Genomic DNA, 16,443 nt, shown 5'->3' on the forward strand with positions numbered 1-16,443 from the left:
TGAAAACGTTTATTTGTTTTTTTCCTTTACAACTTAAAAAATATTTCAAGCTTTTCTTTTGCAAATTGTAAAATGATTTTTTTTAAAGCATTAATACAGTAGTACCTTACCTTTAGGAATGCACAATATTTCAGAAATGTAATTTTAAACAAAAAAACCGTTATGTATTACAGTAAAAAAAACATGCCAGTTTGCAGTAACACCAGTAAGTTTAACACAAATACAACACGATCGAAAGCAAGTGCATTTTGGGTAAAACAAGAATCGGGAGGACTTGACCAGCCCAATGAAAACTTTGACATTTTGCCAGTCTTTTTTTACTACTACTACTACGGTGCGACGACTACTCCAGTAAATGACATCCACTGCTGCCCTGTGAGCCATAGGAGAACGAAAAAATACACCACCATTGTACCATATGAAATGCTGGTATAAAAAAAAGCATGGAACTGCAGCCCCTTGCTGTGTGTGACAGCCAACGCGTCGAAGGACAGGCGACCGAGGAGCACAGCGAATATCAACCACAGAAAAAAAACTGCGTTGTAGTGACCACAAAACGGAATAGCAGTACTGTAATGGGCATCTCAACATACAATAACACACAGGTAAAGATGCGGCCCTGCGATTATCGGCTCATACACCACTGCTGGCTGAAGGACGTCCACTACAAGAAGGTTGAGAGGCCCTCTCGATGGTATTTTGGCCTAGTCTTCCAATGCTGGCCAGACGTCTTGCAAGAGGTGGGCGACCCACACTTTGACCTGCCCATCGCCTGTGGCGTCACCCGTTTATACTGCTCGGTGGACAGAGGCGAGGGGGATTTAATAGACTCGCTTCATTGTTTCACTTGCCACGCCAGGAGATCGAACCGGCAAAGCCCCCGATTGCAAATCGAGTGTGATAACCATGACACCACGGTAGCATTCTGGCGTACAATAATACTATGCGCTATCAGCTCTTGGTGCCAATAACACACATAATACTTGCTGTGTACTTTATTTCCATTACACTTTGGATTTCCTTGCCCTTGATGTGAAAACGCAGATAATAGCCCACAGCACTTGAACGAAAAGTTCACAGCACTCATTGGTCAAGGCACTCATCTTGTGACCGAGATACAGGATTCAAAGCGTGTCCTCGTTTAGGCCCAAGCTACCGTCGCCACCCTCGAATTTAACAAAATATGGACAGAGATTGCATACAACAGTGGCGTGCTTCAGTCGTATATCGAACGCTTAGAGAAATGGAACATTGGCGCTTAGAAAAATCACACAAAGTTGTTTTGGGAGCCAAGAGGGTGCTGAGGGCGATCCATCCGAAACGTGCTCTGTCATTGCCAAGCATGGATGGGTGGCAACTGTAGCCTCAACATCTCGTCTTGTTTCACAATAAAGAAAAAAAAATATATCATCCACACGCCTCAACTACGGAACATCCGTGCAGGCCACGTCATGTTCCAGCGGGTGTCTTGTAATGAAACCCTAACTGCTACTTGAAAGCGAAGCAGCAACACGAACTCGAGCTATTTTTTGTTGCTTATATCTGAGTTAAAAGCCATCGGCTTAATTATACCCGATAGAGAAAAGGTCCATGTCATAATTATCAGGCGAAAGTGAACAAATTGCTGATGGGGTTGTTTTTGTTGCTAAATTTGTACAGTTCCTTAACATTTTTACATCAATAAACGACCACTTCTGGAAATCAGGGCTTTTGTGTCCTTGTGTTGAGGTGAATGGAATCTATGCATCCTGCCAAACTGTTACTCCAAGGCAAGGTTTATCATCATCATCATCATGAATTATTCCAAATCATTTATTAAAGAATGTAAAGCAAAGAGCTTCACGGAGGGGCCTAACATTGACGGTGCTGGGATCGGTGATGGTGAATGCCGTATGACTATTGCAAGAGGGAAGAAACGACTACAGTCTGCAGGAATTCGTGGCCACGACCACGCATCGTGTTCACAAATGAGGAATGTGATGCTCTGTAGAATAAAGGATAAACAAGAGTAAGGACTGGCACAGGGCGTGTGTGTCATTGAGATAATTCCTCACAAAAACAGCCTTTCGACACGGTCTACGTGGGCGAGTATCCCAACACCGCACAAACAATATCTGAGGCAAGATCTTTTGGTTCAAGAGTGCAGTACACGATGATTGGCAGAGGTTTGTGTTATTGTCTTGCTGTTAAATGCAGTTAACTTACAAACCCAGCCGTTATCATGTCGATGCCAATGGGGCATTTTGTAACCGTCAAATTACAGGGGGTAACATGTCGGGTTCCAAGTATGAGGCACGCGCTCACGTTGTTCAACAAACTCGCGCGGTTACAAATGTAGTTTGTAAACAACTTGACCAGGTCTCTCTCCTGCGTGAGTTAACAGGCTCGTGACATCTACCCATGCCGTTCACAGTGTTGATTTCTCAAGGGCAGCCATGAGCCACACCAAGCCCCATTCGGAAATAGTGACCCAATGAGGTGTCAGTATTTCTTTGCAAATTGTACAAGTAGTAAGAGTATGAAGCTTTCGTACCATTATGTACGCTTCTTAAGCTCTTGAAGTAACACATATTGTTCCAAGAATATTATATATATAGAAATGTATTATTGATTTCTGGACCTTATTATGAGTGCTATGCATTTTCCACAATGTTTGTTTGGCACTAGAATTACATTAAAAAGTAAAAACTTGGTGAACTACAAAGCCATTTCATAATGAGCGTTCTTCACAAAGGCACTAAAGGTTTGTAAAATATTCAATTAGGTCTCACAGGCAAGGCGCAGCATGCAAACCTATGAAATGTCGTCTTGTTCTCACGAATAATTCGCCACGGATGGTAGCGGAGGGCTTTTTGAAGCAGCAATGAAAATGCTGTGGAATTAACCGCGTGCCCTGTCGGGCCCTGTCCTGCGTCCGCCTCTCATGTGCACGCTGCTGTCACACACAGGGGCCCTGTCAGCCCACGACGACCACCGCTCACGTAAAGTGCACACAAGCCTACGAGAAGCACAGCCAAGCGAACCTCTAGTGTAAGCCCTCAGACAGCTACTGTAGAACTTGCATTTTGTAACGTCTATGGAAAACAAGGCATCGTTAGTAAGACTCGATTATTTGTTCGCTAAAATTCCATAAATGTTATATTTACTTTTAAAAAACGCGATAAAATAACGTAAAAACCCCAACAAAAAAACGGAAAAGAACAAGCAAATATTAAAGAAAATATAAGAACTTGTATGGGTCGAAAACCCGCATGCATGAAACAATAACTACCGCTGTACTGCATTCGCGTCATTATCAACAATTACCGCGCACTGGAAACAAGAGGACTTGGCTTTTTGACATCTGAAAAATATCAAACACCAACACGGAGGCACAAAGATACACACGGGCCGACGCTGCTATTCAATTATTGTAGATGCAAGCTCATTTCAGCCAGTGCTGGCGTGCATGAATGAGGAAGGGATGTGCGTGTGAGTGTGCGTGCGTGTGAGTGTGCGTGCGTGCGTGTGAGTGTGCGTGCGTGCGTGCGTGCGTCGGGAGTTCAGGGGTCGTCAGTGTTCGCCCCCTAGAACCTCATTTCCCCCTGCTTGGACACGGTGCCCGAGTCCATTTTGGTTGTCTTGGTGACGGTGGTGACCTTCTTTGTGATGATGCCTGTCTGACCCACCATCTGCGTTACACCTGCGGCCAGGAACAGAGAACAGAAGTCATTACGTGTCACACCACGAGCAGTGCTCGCCACAAATGAATCACCACGCCTTGCCGGTCTCGTCAAGGAACGGCGGCGGCTTTTGGCTGCTGCCATCGAACAAAGACGGCGGTCACCGCATCGCGCGACGCTTTCAGATGCGCTTCTGCGGCCGTCTGGAACGCTCTTCCCTTCCGATATTAGGCAGCCACTGGCGCGATGCACTTTTAAATCATCATCATCATCTCGATTGACAACTCATTTCTTTAGACCTGCTTTCTGTGTTTAGTTTGTTGTCCTTCCCCCAACACCATCGATTATCACGGTTGGCTACGTACGGTGCGAAAGAAGTTCAACATACGTATGTGTGTTTGCTTGGTGCTTCCTGTTCATTTCCACAATTGACCCAGGCATCCGAGTGGTAGCTCCAACCTCCTAATATTTCACGATTTTACCATCGCTGCCACCCACCTCCTCTCGCTGTCAGCTGTTGTGCGATATTGTATAAATCAGCGATGTGTATGTTGTATTAAGGGTGTTGGCTATGTGTGTTGTGTTGCATGTATTGGTCGGTCGTGTTGTTTGTTGTCAGCTACGTGTGTTATAGTTTGGCCTGGCTGTGTCTGCCGTATCGTCAGTGTTCGCCATGTGTATGTTACACTGTGTGGTTTTGGCCGTGTGAGGAGTAGGGGTGCCGTGGTTAGCGCGCTGCGCTACGAACCCGGCGACCCGACTTCGATTCCTGCTCACGCCAACACCAGTTACAATTATCTGAACTGGTCCTGGGCCTCTCCTAGGTCGACTCAGCCTTAAAACGAGTACCAGACACGGTGTGAAAACATCGCGACGAGGGAGACAAAGGTGGCCGGGCGTGGTGCTGGCCATCAACATCCTAGTGTGCTGTGTTGGCCTTCATAGGTTGTCACTAACAGCACTTGCCCCAAAAGTTTGTCAAGGCTATATGGGGGATCTTTGTCTTTGTTGACTGTGTACATCATGAAGCATGTGGGGTTTGGCTACGTGTGTTGTGTTGTATTGTGTGGGTAGGCTAAATGTGTGCCCCAAGTTCAGTCTGTTCTCCTATAACACCGCGCGTTGTTCTCGTGATGCGAATTGGATGCAACGCGATTGAGTGAACGGAACTACGACGCGCCAATAGGAGTAAGCGGCCGTGCGGCTGCCTCGGTGTAGCATCATCGCACAGGGCGGGATGCTGCTGGATGCTTCTCGATGCTACACACGCACCTCAGTCTTTATTCAGCCTGCGTACGCACCGCACGTGTTAGTGCAGACCGTGCTTTACCCCGATATAATATACTAGCTTTACTACCTGGCTTCGCCCGCGACTTGGATTCACCACACCCGGCCGCCTTTGTCTCCCCAGTGGTGATGTTCATACACCACACCAGTTACTCGTTTGATGCTGAGTCGATTTAGGGGAGGCCCAGGACCGGTTTAAATAATCGTCACCGGTGGTGGCCGTGAGCGGGAATCGAACTCGGGTCGCCAGGTTCATAGCGCAGCGCGCTAACCGCTACACTACAATGCGTTACCCTTCCGCATGCGCCAGTCACATGACAGATGTGACGTCACAGCTCACTTGCCATGCAAAATATATGCATTATTGCGCCCCCCCTCCCCCAAATGTTTTTTACCAAAGTAATTTATTTTTATTTTTGCATGGTGTACAGTCTGGAAAGTACCCACATGGCAAATTTCAAGTTGGCTGCATGTCGGGAAGTACGCTAAACATTTTGAACAGACACACATATTCACAAATTTCCCTTTTTTATATAGATGACTTATTATAACGGCGAATTTTCCATAAAGTGGTGCTCTTCAGGAGGGCAACTGCCACCGTTACAGGCGAACAGACTGCACTGGTCAGTGCCGCGTGTGCCTCGTACCCATGATTCCTTGCATCATGTCCCCAGGGAAGTCGAACACCTCGCTCTGCATGCTGCTGGACTGGGACACAAACTGCTGGGAGGAAGCAGGGTGCATCATCACGTCCATCCCGCCGGAGAAGTCCTGCTGGAAACCTGAACACACGAAAGAACGCGTGACTCGCCACCACTTCTTAACTAACTCCTGTGGGGGTCTGCCTTCCTGGATCTTATTTCACCACTCATTCCTGTCCTGGTCCATCTCCACGTCCACTCCACAGTAACTTCACATTCCGGTTCACCACTTGTGAACCTCCTCTTTCTAGACTTGCCCTCTCAGTCTTCGCCCCGATGCTTCCAAATAGTTCATCGCAATACTTCCGTTGCGGTCTTCCTCACTTCTTACAACGTGTCCCCCCCCCCCTAACCATCGGAGTTGATATGTTTTCAGTTTGTCTCTGAGATGGGCGGTACTACTCTGGCCTTCATTTCTGACCTGATCGAGTCTTGTAATCCCACGCAGATTCACAACATCTCTCTATTCCTCCCTGGTTTTTAGTAGACAACACACATGTACATACTCATGCTTGCTATGGCGTATGTGCATGCATGTGAGCGTGCTACGTGAACGAGCGAGCGTGTCAAAGCGAGTGAGCGTGCGTGTCAAAGCGAGTGTGTTTTGCGCGCGTGGGCTGCCGAGCAGTACCGTTCTGAGACTCGATGGTGATGATGCCCTCTCTCTCGGGCCCGTAGCCCTGGCTCGTCTTGGTCTTCACTTTGAACTTGTAGGGCACGTTCTCCAGGAGGTCATTCACCACCAGGCTCGTCTCATCCTGGTCGTCGATGGTGAAGATGCGTGGCTCGCCCACGCTGCCCGCTGATAACATAAATACACAGATAAAGATACCCCGTGTGTATCGTACATAGACTGTTTTGAGCGAGCGCGTTTAATCAGCGCCTATGGAGGGCAGCACGGTGCACCAGGGGGTGCTGTGGCCAGCACAATGCCTGGATACACATTTTTTCGCCTCCCAGTGTCGATGTTTACACACCGCACCAAGTACTCAATTAAGGCTGAGTCAACCTCGGAGAGAATCAGGATCGGTTGAGATAATTCGCCACTGATGTTGGCCGTGAGAGCTCACAAACGCACAAACGCGCACTCCGAGCGACAGGTGCTGCGTTGGAGATGCAGACTGGAGATGGATGAAATGAGCAGCTCAAGGGGGCAGACGCGACGTGGATTTTACATCGGAAGGCCGGGAGAGGCGGTGAAGCCTTCATTCAAGCAGCGGACGAACGACGGCGAGGGCGACAATGGCGAACGCGAGCGACGGTGCCGGGCGTGCGTGAATGCAAAACGCGCGAATGCAGCGTGGGCAATGAACGGCGAGCGTCGAGGCTTCACCGACCGATGGGGTGGACGGGCTCGCAGGACACCACGTAGCCCTGGATGGGGCCCTGGGGCTTCATCGGCTTCTCCCACTTGAGCTGCAGCGAGGACGGGGTGAGCGCCGTGAACACCAGCGGGCCCGGCGCGTTGGGCGTGCTCAGCGTGAACGGTGAGCCTGTACGCATCCACGCACGCACGCACGCACGCACGTGGTGCACGTGCAAAACATTGTTGGTCATCATTTATTTCCACGTCCCCCTCACTCCCAATTTTTTTTTTTATTTCAATCGCGCTATCGGCATTGTGTCGTGAGATGTTTGTGTGTTGTGTTTTTTAATTTTTTCGATTTTTCTGGGCAGATGATTGTCCCGTTTAGCCGACTGCCGGGCTACTTTACAAGGGAGGTCCGTGGTGCGTTAGCACGGCAGTAGCAATAACAACACAAACACCAAAACGTCAGTATCCTGTAAATTGCACAATTAACAGACTAGGTATTTAACGGTCATGAATTAAACACAAAGGGAAAAAAAACTGTGCAAATATAATATGAGAGCAAGAAGTGCCAGCAAAGTTAGGGTCAGGTGCAAGTAAGCTCTGTGTTTTGGTCTAACAGTGACATATGAACATACGCGATTTAAAAAAGGAACAGTGCAAACATGTCAGAGTGACAAGGTACCTTTACACAGGTGAGCTCACCTGTCAGGTGAGCTGACCTACAAGGTGAGCTAACCTGTGCGGTGAGTCGATACGTGAGGCCGGCCTACCTGGAATGGGGATGTGCGGGCTCGCCGGGTTGACCTGCGACTCGATGGTGATGACGCCCTCGCGCTCCGGGCCCCAACCCTTGTCGCTGCACGCCATCACCTTGAAGAGGTACGCCTCGTTGGGCAGCAGCTGGTCCACCGTGACGGTCACCTGGTTGGGATCGGCGATCTCCACGTTCCGCGGGGAGCCTGCAAAATAAATTAGAAATTTTACTTTTAATTTTAATTTTACCAGCTTAGGCCCCACTGAGCCATACGGCTCTTTTTCAGAAGCGACCTGGTCATCACAAATGATAGCCCAATGAGGTGGCTTATCGCGTGCAAATTGATAGCAGCCAAATACTCTAAACGCACGTCGATTCTAAATGTGGGTGGGCAAATCCACACGGCCACGGGGAGAACATGCAAATGCCAGATATACAGCAGGCGTTCAGGGCCTGGATCGACTCAAAATACCAATTTTCTTTTTGTCCTAAATGTGGCTGGTCGTTATGTCTCTTAGCCACGTCTAGAAATGATGATGATGATGATGTCCCAACACTCACGACGCTAACGGTGGGGACACCCGTGCCGTTAGTCTGCCTCAATCGTGGAACTGCTCTTGTACTAGGTTATCTACGTACGTATGTATGTTGAACTTCTTTCTCACCGTACATAGCCAACCGCGCTAGTCGGAGGTGGGGCTGAAAGGACAACAAACTAAACACAAAAACTGTTTGAAAGAATTGAGTCTTCCATCTATGTGAGTCTGTGGGTCGCTGTGTGAGTCTATGGGTCTCTATGCGTGTATGTTGAACTTCTTTCGCACCGTACGTTGCCAACCGCGCCAATCGGAAGTGCGGGGAAAAAGAGGACAACAAACTAAGCACAAAATAAACCAGCTCTACAGAAATGAGTTTTGAATCTCGATTTGAAAGTGCATTGCTCCCAGTGAGGTTCATAAAACAACATGGCCGTCGCCGACCGCCGTGGTGAGCTTGCAGAGAGGGCGGTGTCGCCGGTGCGGGTGCCCACCTCCCGAGAGGGACTGGTACGTCACGCGGTAGCCCATCACTTGGGTGTCGCTCTGCGGCTTCTGCCAGTTGACGCGGAGGGACGTGGGGCCCGTGGCCGAGAAGACGAGGCGGCCGGGAGCCTCGGGGATTCCGGGCGTGCCCAGAATGGCGGGGCTGCGGGGAGAGGCTGCGGCACCGAGAAGAAAGAGGAACACACAAAAGACAAAGATCCCCCGTCTAGCCTGAACAGACTGTTGGGGCAAGTGCTGTTAGTGAGCACCTATGAAAGGCCGGCACGGCACACGAGGGGGTGGGTGGCGAGCACCACTCACGGCCACCTTCGCCTCCTAGTAGCGACGTTAATGTGCCCTCGAAAGAGTGTTCGCTGCATGTCAATCGAACTTCATTCTCACAGGTGGACTAAACCAAATGAAGTTCTAAATCAAATGTGACACGATGCTCTGTGCAGCCATTGGTGACCAGGATCAGACCATCAAATCACTGCAACTTGAGCACCCAATTTAATCGCAGGTGGTTGAAACGCAGATTTGGTCCCAGAATCTCATCGGTGGTGACTCAAGTGTCTCTGAACCCTGGGGTGACCTGTCCACCCCATGCACTGGAACTTTACACACGCACACAAGGCTTTAGAAGCATTGTCTCACGTTGTGCTCAATCCAATGTGATACACATTACTTATCACCAAGCCCACACAAGCTCCCCATACCGCCGTGTTCACAGTCGCGCATTGATTGGTGGTGACCTTTGTGACAAAATAAAGATCCTGCGATTGTGCAATTAGAAATGTCAGCACAGCAATACATTATGACTCTTCACCTAAATGGCCCATTAAATTATTATGAGCACCGCATGTGCCAAGAGAAGCCTCGCGTGTTGATTAACTCGCGTAACGAACATGAGGTTATACATCAGAATTGATTGGCATCTAAAGAAGACCCCATTTGGCAAGAGTTTAAAGTCTGAAACGTGTCCGTCAACTAGGTGCGGAACGATGCATCGATTCTTCGATGAATTCCCGGTGTTTAAGATTAATCTATGAATATTCATTTTTAAGATACGTGCTCTGAATTTCACGTGTTCAAATCTGTGCTGTGCAATTCTGGTAAGCAGCATGTGACGCAGGTTAACACCGCCCCTGCAGCCGCAGTGTGACAGAATAATCAAACGATAGCGACGATTCATTGTATCGCTGGGGGCGACAAATCATTCCACACTGACATTTAAGGACCCAGCCATTAAGTATTAAATTAATTAATGAATTAATTAGTTTAAAAGCGATGCATTTTATATTATGCAAAAACAAGCAGAAGCAGAACTGTTTATCACGTAGGCTTTCACGACCAATATCATCCATAATACAGGTTTGTTTGGGTTAGACTACTAATTGGAGGTGTCGGGTGGTGCCGGGTTTAACGACACATTGATATTTAAGCGATCTAACCCAAAAAAACCTGTATTATAGTTAATCGAGTTAGTCACGCTCATTATGCTTCTCAACTGACTCATGGAATTGTTATTATCGCTACGTTACGCAAAAGCATGTTAGCAAAAATGAAGACGGTCATCGGAGAAAAAAAGAAATCATTCGCAAGGGGCGGTGCTGATTTGCGAAGCGTACAAAAGTGGAGTCCTGCAATGCAAAAGCGCGGTCAGCTAAAGCCGTCAGGGGACGATGTCGGGTCTCCCTCCGCCATGACAAAGCCACCAAAGCTCTCGCTCATCCGGGCTGAAAGGCAAAGTGTGACCGTCGTCATTCCGCCAGCACTCCCTCACCGCTGTCAAAATCATCGTACGGCTTGATTACGCAGCAGCGAAGCGTCTCGGGGGAAAGGGGAAGGAGCAGGGGGGGGGAGGGGGGTTGGTTGGTGGGATGGGGGCAGAGGACGTACGCTGCAGGGCTAAGTCCAGCTGGTGCAGCACCTCCTGCGCCTCCTCCGACTGCGTGCGGTTGCGCGAGCCGGTCATCGACACGCCCGCCCCGTGGCCTGCCGGGGTGCAAACGCAAAGCACGTTGAGCTCCCGTGAACCCTCGCGACCTCCCAGGCGCCGCGGTCACCTTCGCAAACGCCGCCGCAAAGCTCGCTCGGAGTGGAGGAGGTGGGGGGGGGGGGTCGATTAACGGGAGCTCCGTGTGGGGTGGGGGGTGGGGGACGGACGGACGTTGTAGGGGGCATCGTGTGAGGGCGCACGAGCGCCTGGGAGGTGAGACCGTCGGGAGGGACGTCAAAGTCTGGCACTCACTCCCCCCAGGCGCCCGTGCTGTTGACTACCCGCCCCCCTTTGAAGGCCACACTTGGCAATCTCCAATATGCTCCTCTGCCCATCACTGACGGCCTCTACAGCGCCTCGATATGGAGTCGCATTTCGATATTGAATATATTATATATCATGAAGATACATTTTATTGCGTCGCACAACGAAGCCAGCGTTAAGGGAATTTGGCCAAACATTCCAATGCAGGGGCCTCCTGAATCATAGACTTGAGACTTTTTTCTCCGTGCGTCAAGGGAACGACTCTTATTGGGGGGAGCGGTGGCACAGTAGTTAGCGCACTGCGTGATGAAGCCGGCAACCTGAGTTCGATTCCCAGCCACGGCTAACATCATCGGTGAGTGCTATCTGAACCGATCCTGCTTCCACCACCCACCACACCACTCAGCCCTCACCAATGCGTACTGACGGTGAAGTATGGTCAAACGACCCCCTTGACCGACACGACGTGGCGAGGCCTTCAACAGGTTACCTCTCTATACTACCTTCACATATGCTTTGCATTACCCCGGTCGTTACCCCACAAACAAATCAACAGTTGACCGTACACACCATCGCCAATTTGGACAATCGGTAGAAAATTTCATTCACACGGGCAGATTTCTGATTTAGGAAGCAAATGCAAGAATCACTTTTGCAATCGTATTCCACCACCCCTTGATTTTCATTCATTCGCGTTTCAGTTGTGGATCCCCCGGCAAAATCGGCCGAAATCCAGCGATTGGGCCCCCGATTGGTCGGCGCAATTAGGCCCGGCGGTGCCGTGTCGGAGCGACTACTCGTCTGCTGCAGGCTGTGGTAGGACACCGCTGACTCGTGCAGCACAGTGGACACTTGGCTAGCCGATGTCTCCATGACGACGCTCCCTAGCTCCCGCGCGTCCAGATCGTCGTAGCTCGAGGCTCCGCGCTGGCTCCAAGTGCCGGTCGTGAAATCTGACCGAGTCGCATTCGCCGTTCGGTCAAAGCAGGATTATTTATTCTCCCGCAAGAGACTCCCACCGTGCACTGTGTATGGGCCCACACGTCGGTTCATTCACAGACCATGGGAATGTAATACGGTGTTCCCTCGTTAGTCGCAAACTTGCTATCCGCGATTTTGGCTATCCACGAAAAGCATCTGGAATGCTACACGACCGCATTTATAAAAAGTCTTTTTTACTCCTTAAATATTTGTTTTTTATTAAATGCACGTGCATTTTTACTTTTTTGTGTTATGATAATATTCATGTATTTAATAGCTTATTTACATATTTCTTTAAGGTAATTCGTTAAAAAGATTTTCACAGGCCGATATCATTATCCACAAAATTAGCTCGTCACGAGCATCTCCAGAACGGACCCCTTTCGAATAACGAGGGAACACGGTACACAAGGTGACTACAACGGTATCATCCGTCAATAAAGAGTTATTATCAAACAGCAGGTCGAGCGGTGAGGTGGATAAAATGATACACACATTGCATGGGCTGGGCCGTGTGAAGAGTCCACCATTTTATCACGGGCGTTTCACCCCTCTAAACCTCCACACGTCAATCGTGGATGACTCGGTGACGTGCGACTGCCTCGCACTCGAGAAGCAACGAGGTTGCAGCGTTCAACGTCGGGTGTCGCGCAACACACCAAGAAGAGAATAAGGTTGCGTGCAATCAAGGAAGAAGCACCGTTTCGATTCTGCTCAACCACTCTGGCCGTCCTTGCCCCCCCTCAATAGAGGAGGGGCCCAGGCCTACTCAAAGGCGTTTGGGGAGGCCTGGGAACAAAATGTCAGATGAGGCCCCCCCCCCCCCCAAGGCTTTTTGAGGCCTCTGTAAGGCTCCCACAGACCTGAGGCCTGGGATTAACGCCCAACCTGCGAGCCCCCACCCCGAGGCCCAGAGGAAGGCCAGCATTAGGCGACGTGTCGGTTTGCCGCCCGTCTTGTACGCTGTGCGTAGCGGATCGTCCTATGCTTGAGGCAGCTGTTGTTCTTGGAGATCTTCCCGGGGACATTGTGGAACAGCAACACGATCACTCAAGACAACGACTGTTACGTGTGAGTCTCTCCTCATCCAATGCGGTAAACATATCCCTCTTCTTTTCACGACAACGTCCCGAAACTTTGTGCCCCTCTCTGAAATCCGAGCGCGTCGCTCGCTCACCCGCCCGCCCGCCCCGACTCACCCCAGCCGTAGGCGTCACCGAGCGTTGAGGAGCCACCGTGCGTGCTCCGCGTGAGCGTGTGCATGTGCTGCGAGCCGCCCGACATGCCCGGCAGCTCCAGCGTGCCCAGCATGGTCTGGTGTTGGTGGCTCTGGTGGATCGTCGTGCTCGTGGTCATCGAACTGCCGCCTGTTGGCACGCGGGGAGGAGGCGGAACGCGCGGCGAGTTTGGGCGACGTCGCCGGCCACGCCGACGTGAAGGGGTCGGGGAGAGACACGGCGGAGGCGGTGGTCCCGTGGCGTAGAGGTCAGAGCACCTGGGTTCAAATCCCAATTGTGCCGTCGGCATTGTGTCAAGAGATGGCGGTTGGCACCCTGCACGACCGAAAATTCGGCGACCCGAGTTCGATTCCCGCTCACGGCCAACACCGGTGACGGTTACCTGAACCGGTCCTGGGCTTCCCCGAGGTCGACCCAGCCTCAAATGAGTACCCGGTGCGGTGTGTAAACATCGTCACTAGGGAGACAAAGGTGACCAGGCGTGGCGCTGGCAACCCACCCCCTCGTGTGCCGTGCCTGCCTTCATAGGTGCTCACTAATGGCACTTGCCCCAACGGTCTGTTAAGGCTACACGGGGGATCTTTGCCTTTGTCACTCACCTGTCTGGCCCTGCTTCGAGGGCAGCGTATGGTAGCTGTAGGAGTCGTCGGAGGTGCTGGGCAGCGCCTTGCCGCCGCCCTCCATGGCGCCGTACATGTAGAAGCCCGCGTAGTCGTCGGGGCCCTGGGCATCCACGATGGGCACGTCCGGGATGATGGGGACTGCGGGGGGGGGGGGGGGGGGGCAGAGCACGCGGTCATTCGGTGCAGAGGGGGGCAGTGCGGGGGGACAGGGGAACAGGGGGTGCGGGTGGGCAATGGAGTGGAGGGGGTGGGTGGGCTAGCTACCCCTGCACCAGGGATGGGTGAGCAAAGAGACTTTAGCAAGGGGGCCACATTGTTCAGTCCAGTCGATGTTTGAAATCCTCAGAGCTGCAATTTAGTCACATCGAGTGCGGAACCTGAGAATCAACGCACAGTCTCGGTGAGCGCCAGGGTCTCCACGTGAGTCTGTGGATCTCTGCACGGTAAAAGACGTCGCCGTTGACCGGGCTGACACCGTTTAACTCACTGCGCTTGAGAACCCGGCTCAATCCCAACCCCCACACCCTCCACCACTAGGCAGACTGCAGTGGGGTGTGGCGCGTCGGGTGAACAAGAGACTCTACAATGGCAGCCACGTCGCCCGTCGCCTTCATTGCCACCGCACTGCAACATCAACGCGCCGCCGCCGCGGCGTTCCCAGGCGAGCGAACCGCTGGCGCCGGGGCTCACTCACTGGAGAGGGGCCGCGTGGACTGGTTGGCGATGTTCAAGGTGGACTCGCGGGGCGGCCCCCAGCCGGCGCTGTTGCGCGCCCGCACCAGGTAGCGGTACGGCACCATGGGCCGCAGGTTCTCGATGAGCATCACGCGCCGCTTGTTGCCCTGCACCTCCACGCGCTTGGTCTGCCCGATGGAGCCTGCGACAACAGACGACCGTGCTGCTGATAGTGCTGCTGCTATGAAACGTTATCCACTCTGCTGTGCGCTGTCGAATGTGCGGTGTGCACTACTACCGGATATGCTTTGCGCTATGGACTGTGCACGAAGGGACTACGCAATATGCATCGTGCTATACGTTACACACTATGTGTGATGTGACATGATGCAATATGCATTGTGTAATGTGCAATATGCGCTACGCACTACATGCACTATCCACCATCCACTCTGCACCACGTGCTCCGTCCTATACACTGTCCGCTATGTACTGCGCAGCGTGTGCCGACGCACCACATGATACGCCGCAGCGTGCCCCGTGCGCTCTGCGGTGTTGCGGCTGGCGGGGGGAGGGGGGGCAGTGGGGGGGGGGCTCACGTCCGTCCTCGCTGATGGGCGTGTACGACGCCTCGTAGCCCGTGATGAGGCCGTTGGTCTCGGGCGGCTCCCCCCAGCTCAGCTGCAGCGTGGTGGCCGACACGATGGTGAAGGCCAGGCGGCCCGGCTCACCGGGAACTGCACGCGCACGCGGGTGGCACACACGTGCGTTTTACACGTGCGTTTGTACACGTGCCAAGGTCAAGATATTTCCCACCTCCCCGTCCCCCCCTCGTGTAGCCTGAACAGACTTTTTTGGAGCAAGTGCTGTTGGCGGGCGCCCATGAAGGACAGAGCGGCACACAAGGGGGTGGGTGGGCAGCATCACGCACGACCGCCTTTGTCTCCCCAGTTTTAGTGCTTTTTTTAGCACACCGTCCCAGGTACTCATTTGAGGCCGAGTCGACCTAGGGGAGGCCAAGGACCGGTTCAGATAATCGTCACCGGTGTTGGCCGTGAGCGGGAACCGAACTCGGGTCACCAGATTTGTAGCGCAGCACACACACACATATCAGAATCAGAATCTTTATTTATTCTGGAGGGAGGAATCTGATGAGCTATGAAGCTCTTTTTCTCAGATGTCCAGTGGGGGCGGGTCAGCAAATTACTTGCCCAAACACACTCGCACGCACACACAAACTGTACATACATACATACACATATATCAGATGGAACTGGTAACATATCCCACGGATCTCACAGATCAGCTGACCACCGGGTCCACGGGCAGCCTCACCTTCCTCAAGCGTGCGGCAGGTCACCACTTCTGACGCGGGCCCCAGGCCGCGTGGGGTGATGGCGTAGACGCACATCAGGTAGTCGCAGTACGCGTAGAGGCTCGTGAGCTGCACCTCCGTCGTCTTGGTCTCTACCAGCTGCCCGTCGCCCTCGTCCTCCCCGTCGATCCAGTAGCGAACCTGCGCGGCCACCGAGTCAGAGCGTGACGCTCCTGCGCGCTGTCGGAGCGGATCTCTCGCGTTCGCTCGCGAACGGCGCGCGGCACAACGCGATGAGACGTCGGAGGGATGGCCATCGTCATCACCATCGTCGTCGTCATCGCGATCCATGGGCAGGTAGCCGCGTAGGTGTCCACTGCACATTTTGTCATTTGTTTCCACCGTACGTATCCAACCGTGCCGCCTCCTCCAGTCACAAGCCTCGAGCATCTCGGGCAGCGGGTGGATGGGTCAGGCTTGTGATGGATTTAGTTTCATGCAATTTTGTATGCAGCTTTTTACTGCTTATGCCAATTGACTAAACGAGATGGAACAGATGAGACAATGCATTGTGGGAAATAACGTAGGCGGTATAGTACTATAGTGATAG

General features: G+C 52.0%; 1 protein-coding gene across 2 annotated transcripts in view; it reads right to left on the minus strand.

The window, feature by feature from the left end:
• The window catches only part of ITGB4 (integrin subunit beta 4), a 59,546-nt gene continuing 43,103 nt past the window's right edge, over positions 1–16,443 (minus strand). The window contains exons 31-42 of one of the 2 annotated variants that reach the window (XM_078872675.1): positions 15,854–16,034; positions 15,118–15,255; positions 14,538–14,720; positions 13,820–13,981; positions 13,182–13,349; positions 10,638–10,733; positions 8,747–8,914; positions 7,733–7,921; positions 6,988–7,143; positions 6,282–6,452; positions 5,597–5,731; positions 1–3,682 (exon numbers count right to left, since the gene is read on the minus strand). In XM_078872675.1, coding sequence (XP_078728801.1) covers positions 3,567–3,682; positions 5,597–5,731; positions 6,282–6,452; positions 6,988–7,143; positions 7,733–7,921; positions 8,747–8,914; positions 10,638–10,733; positions 13,182–13,349; positions 13,820–13,981; positions 14,538–14,720; positions 15,118–15,255; positions 15,854–16,034 — 1,863 coding nt within the window. In that variant the 3' untranslated portion in view covers positions 1–3,566. The remainder of the gene's footprint in view (positions 3,683–5,596; positions 5,732–6,281; positions 6,453–6,987; positions 7,144–7,732; positions 7,922–8,746; positions 8,915–10,637; positions 10,734–13,181; positions 13,350–13,819; positions 13,982–14,537; positions 14,721–15,117; positions 15,256–15,853; positions 16,035–16,443) is intronic. The other variant, XM_078872676.1, reaches the window with a different exon arrangement.

This window comes from Lampetra fluviatilis, chromosome 35, assembly GCF_964198595.1.
Source record: "Lampetra fluviatilis chromosome 35, kcLamFluv1.1, whole genome shotgun sequence".
Taxonomy (NCBI): Eukaryota; Metazoa; Chordata; class Hyperoartia; order Petromyzontiformes; family Petromyzontidae; genus Lampetra; species Lampetra fluviatilis.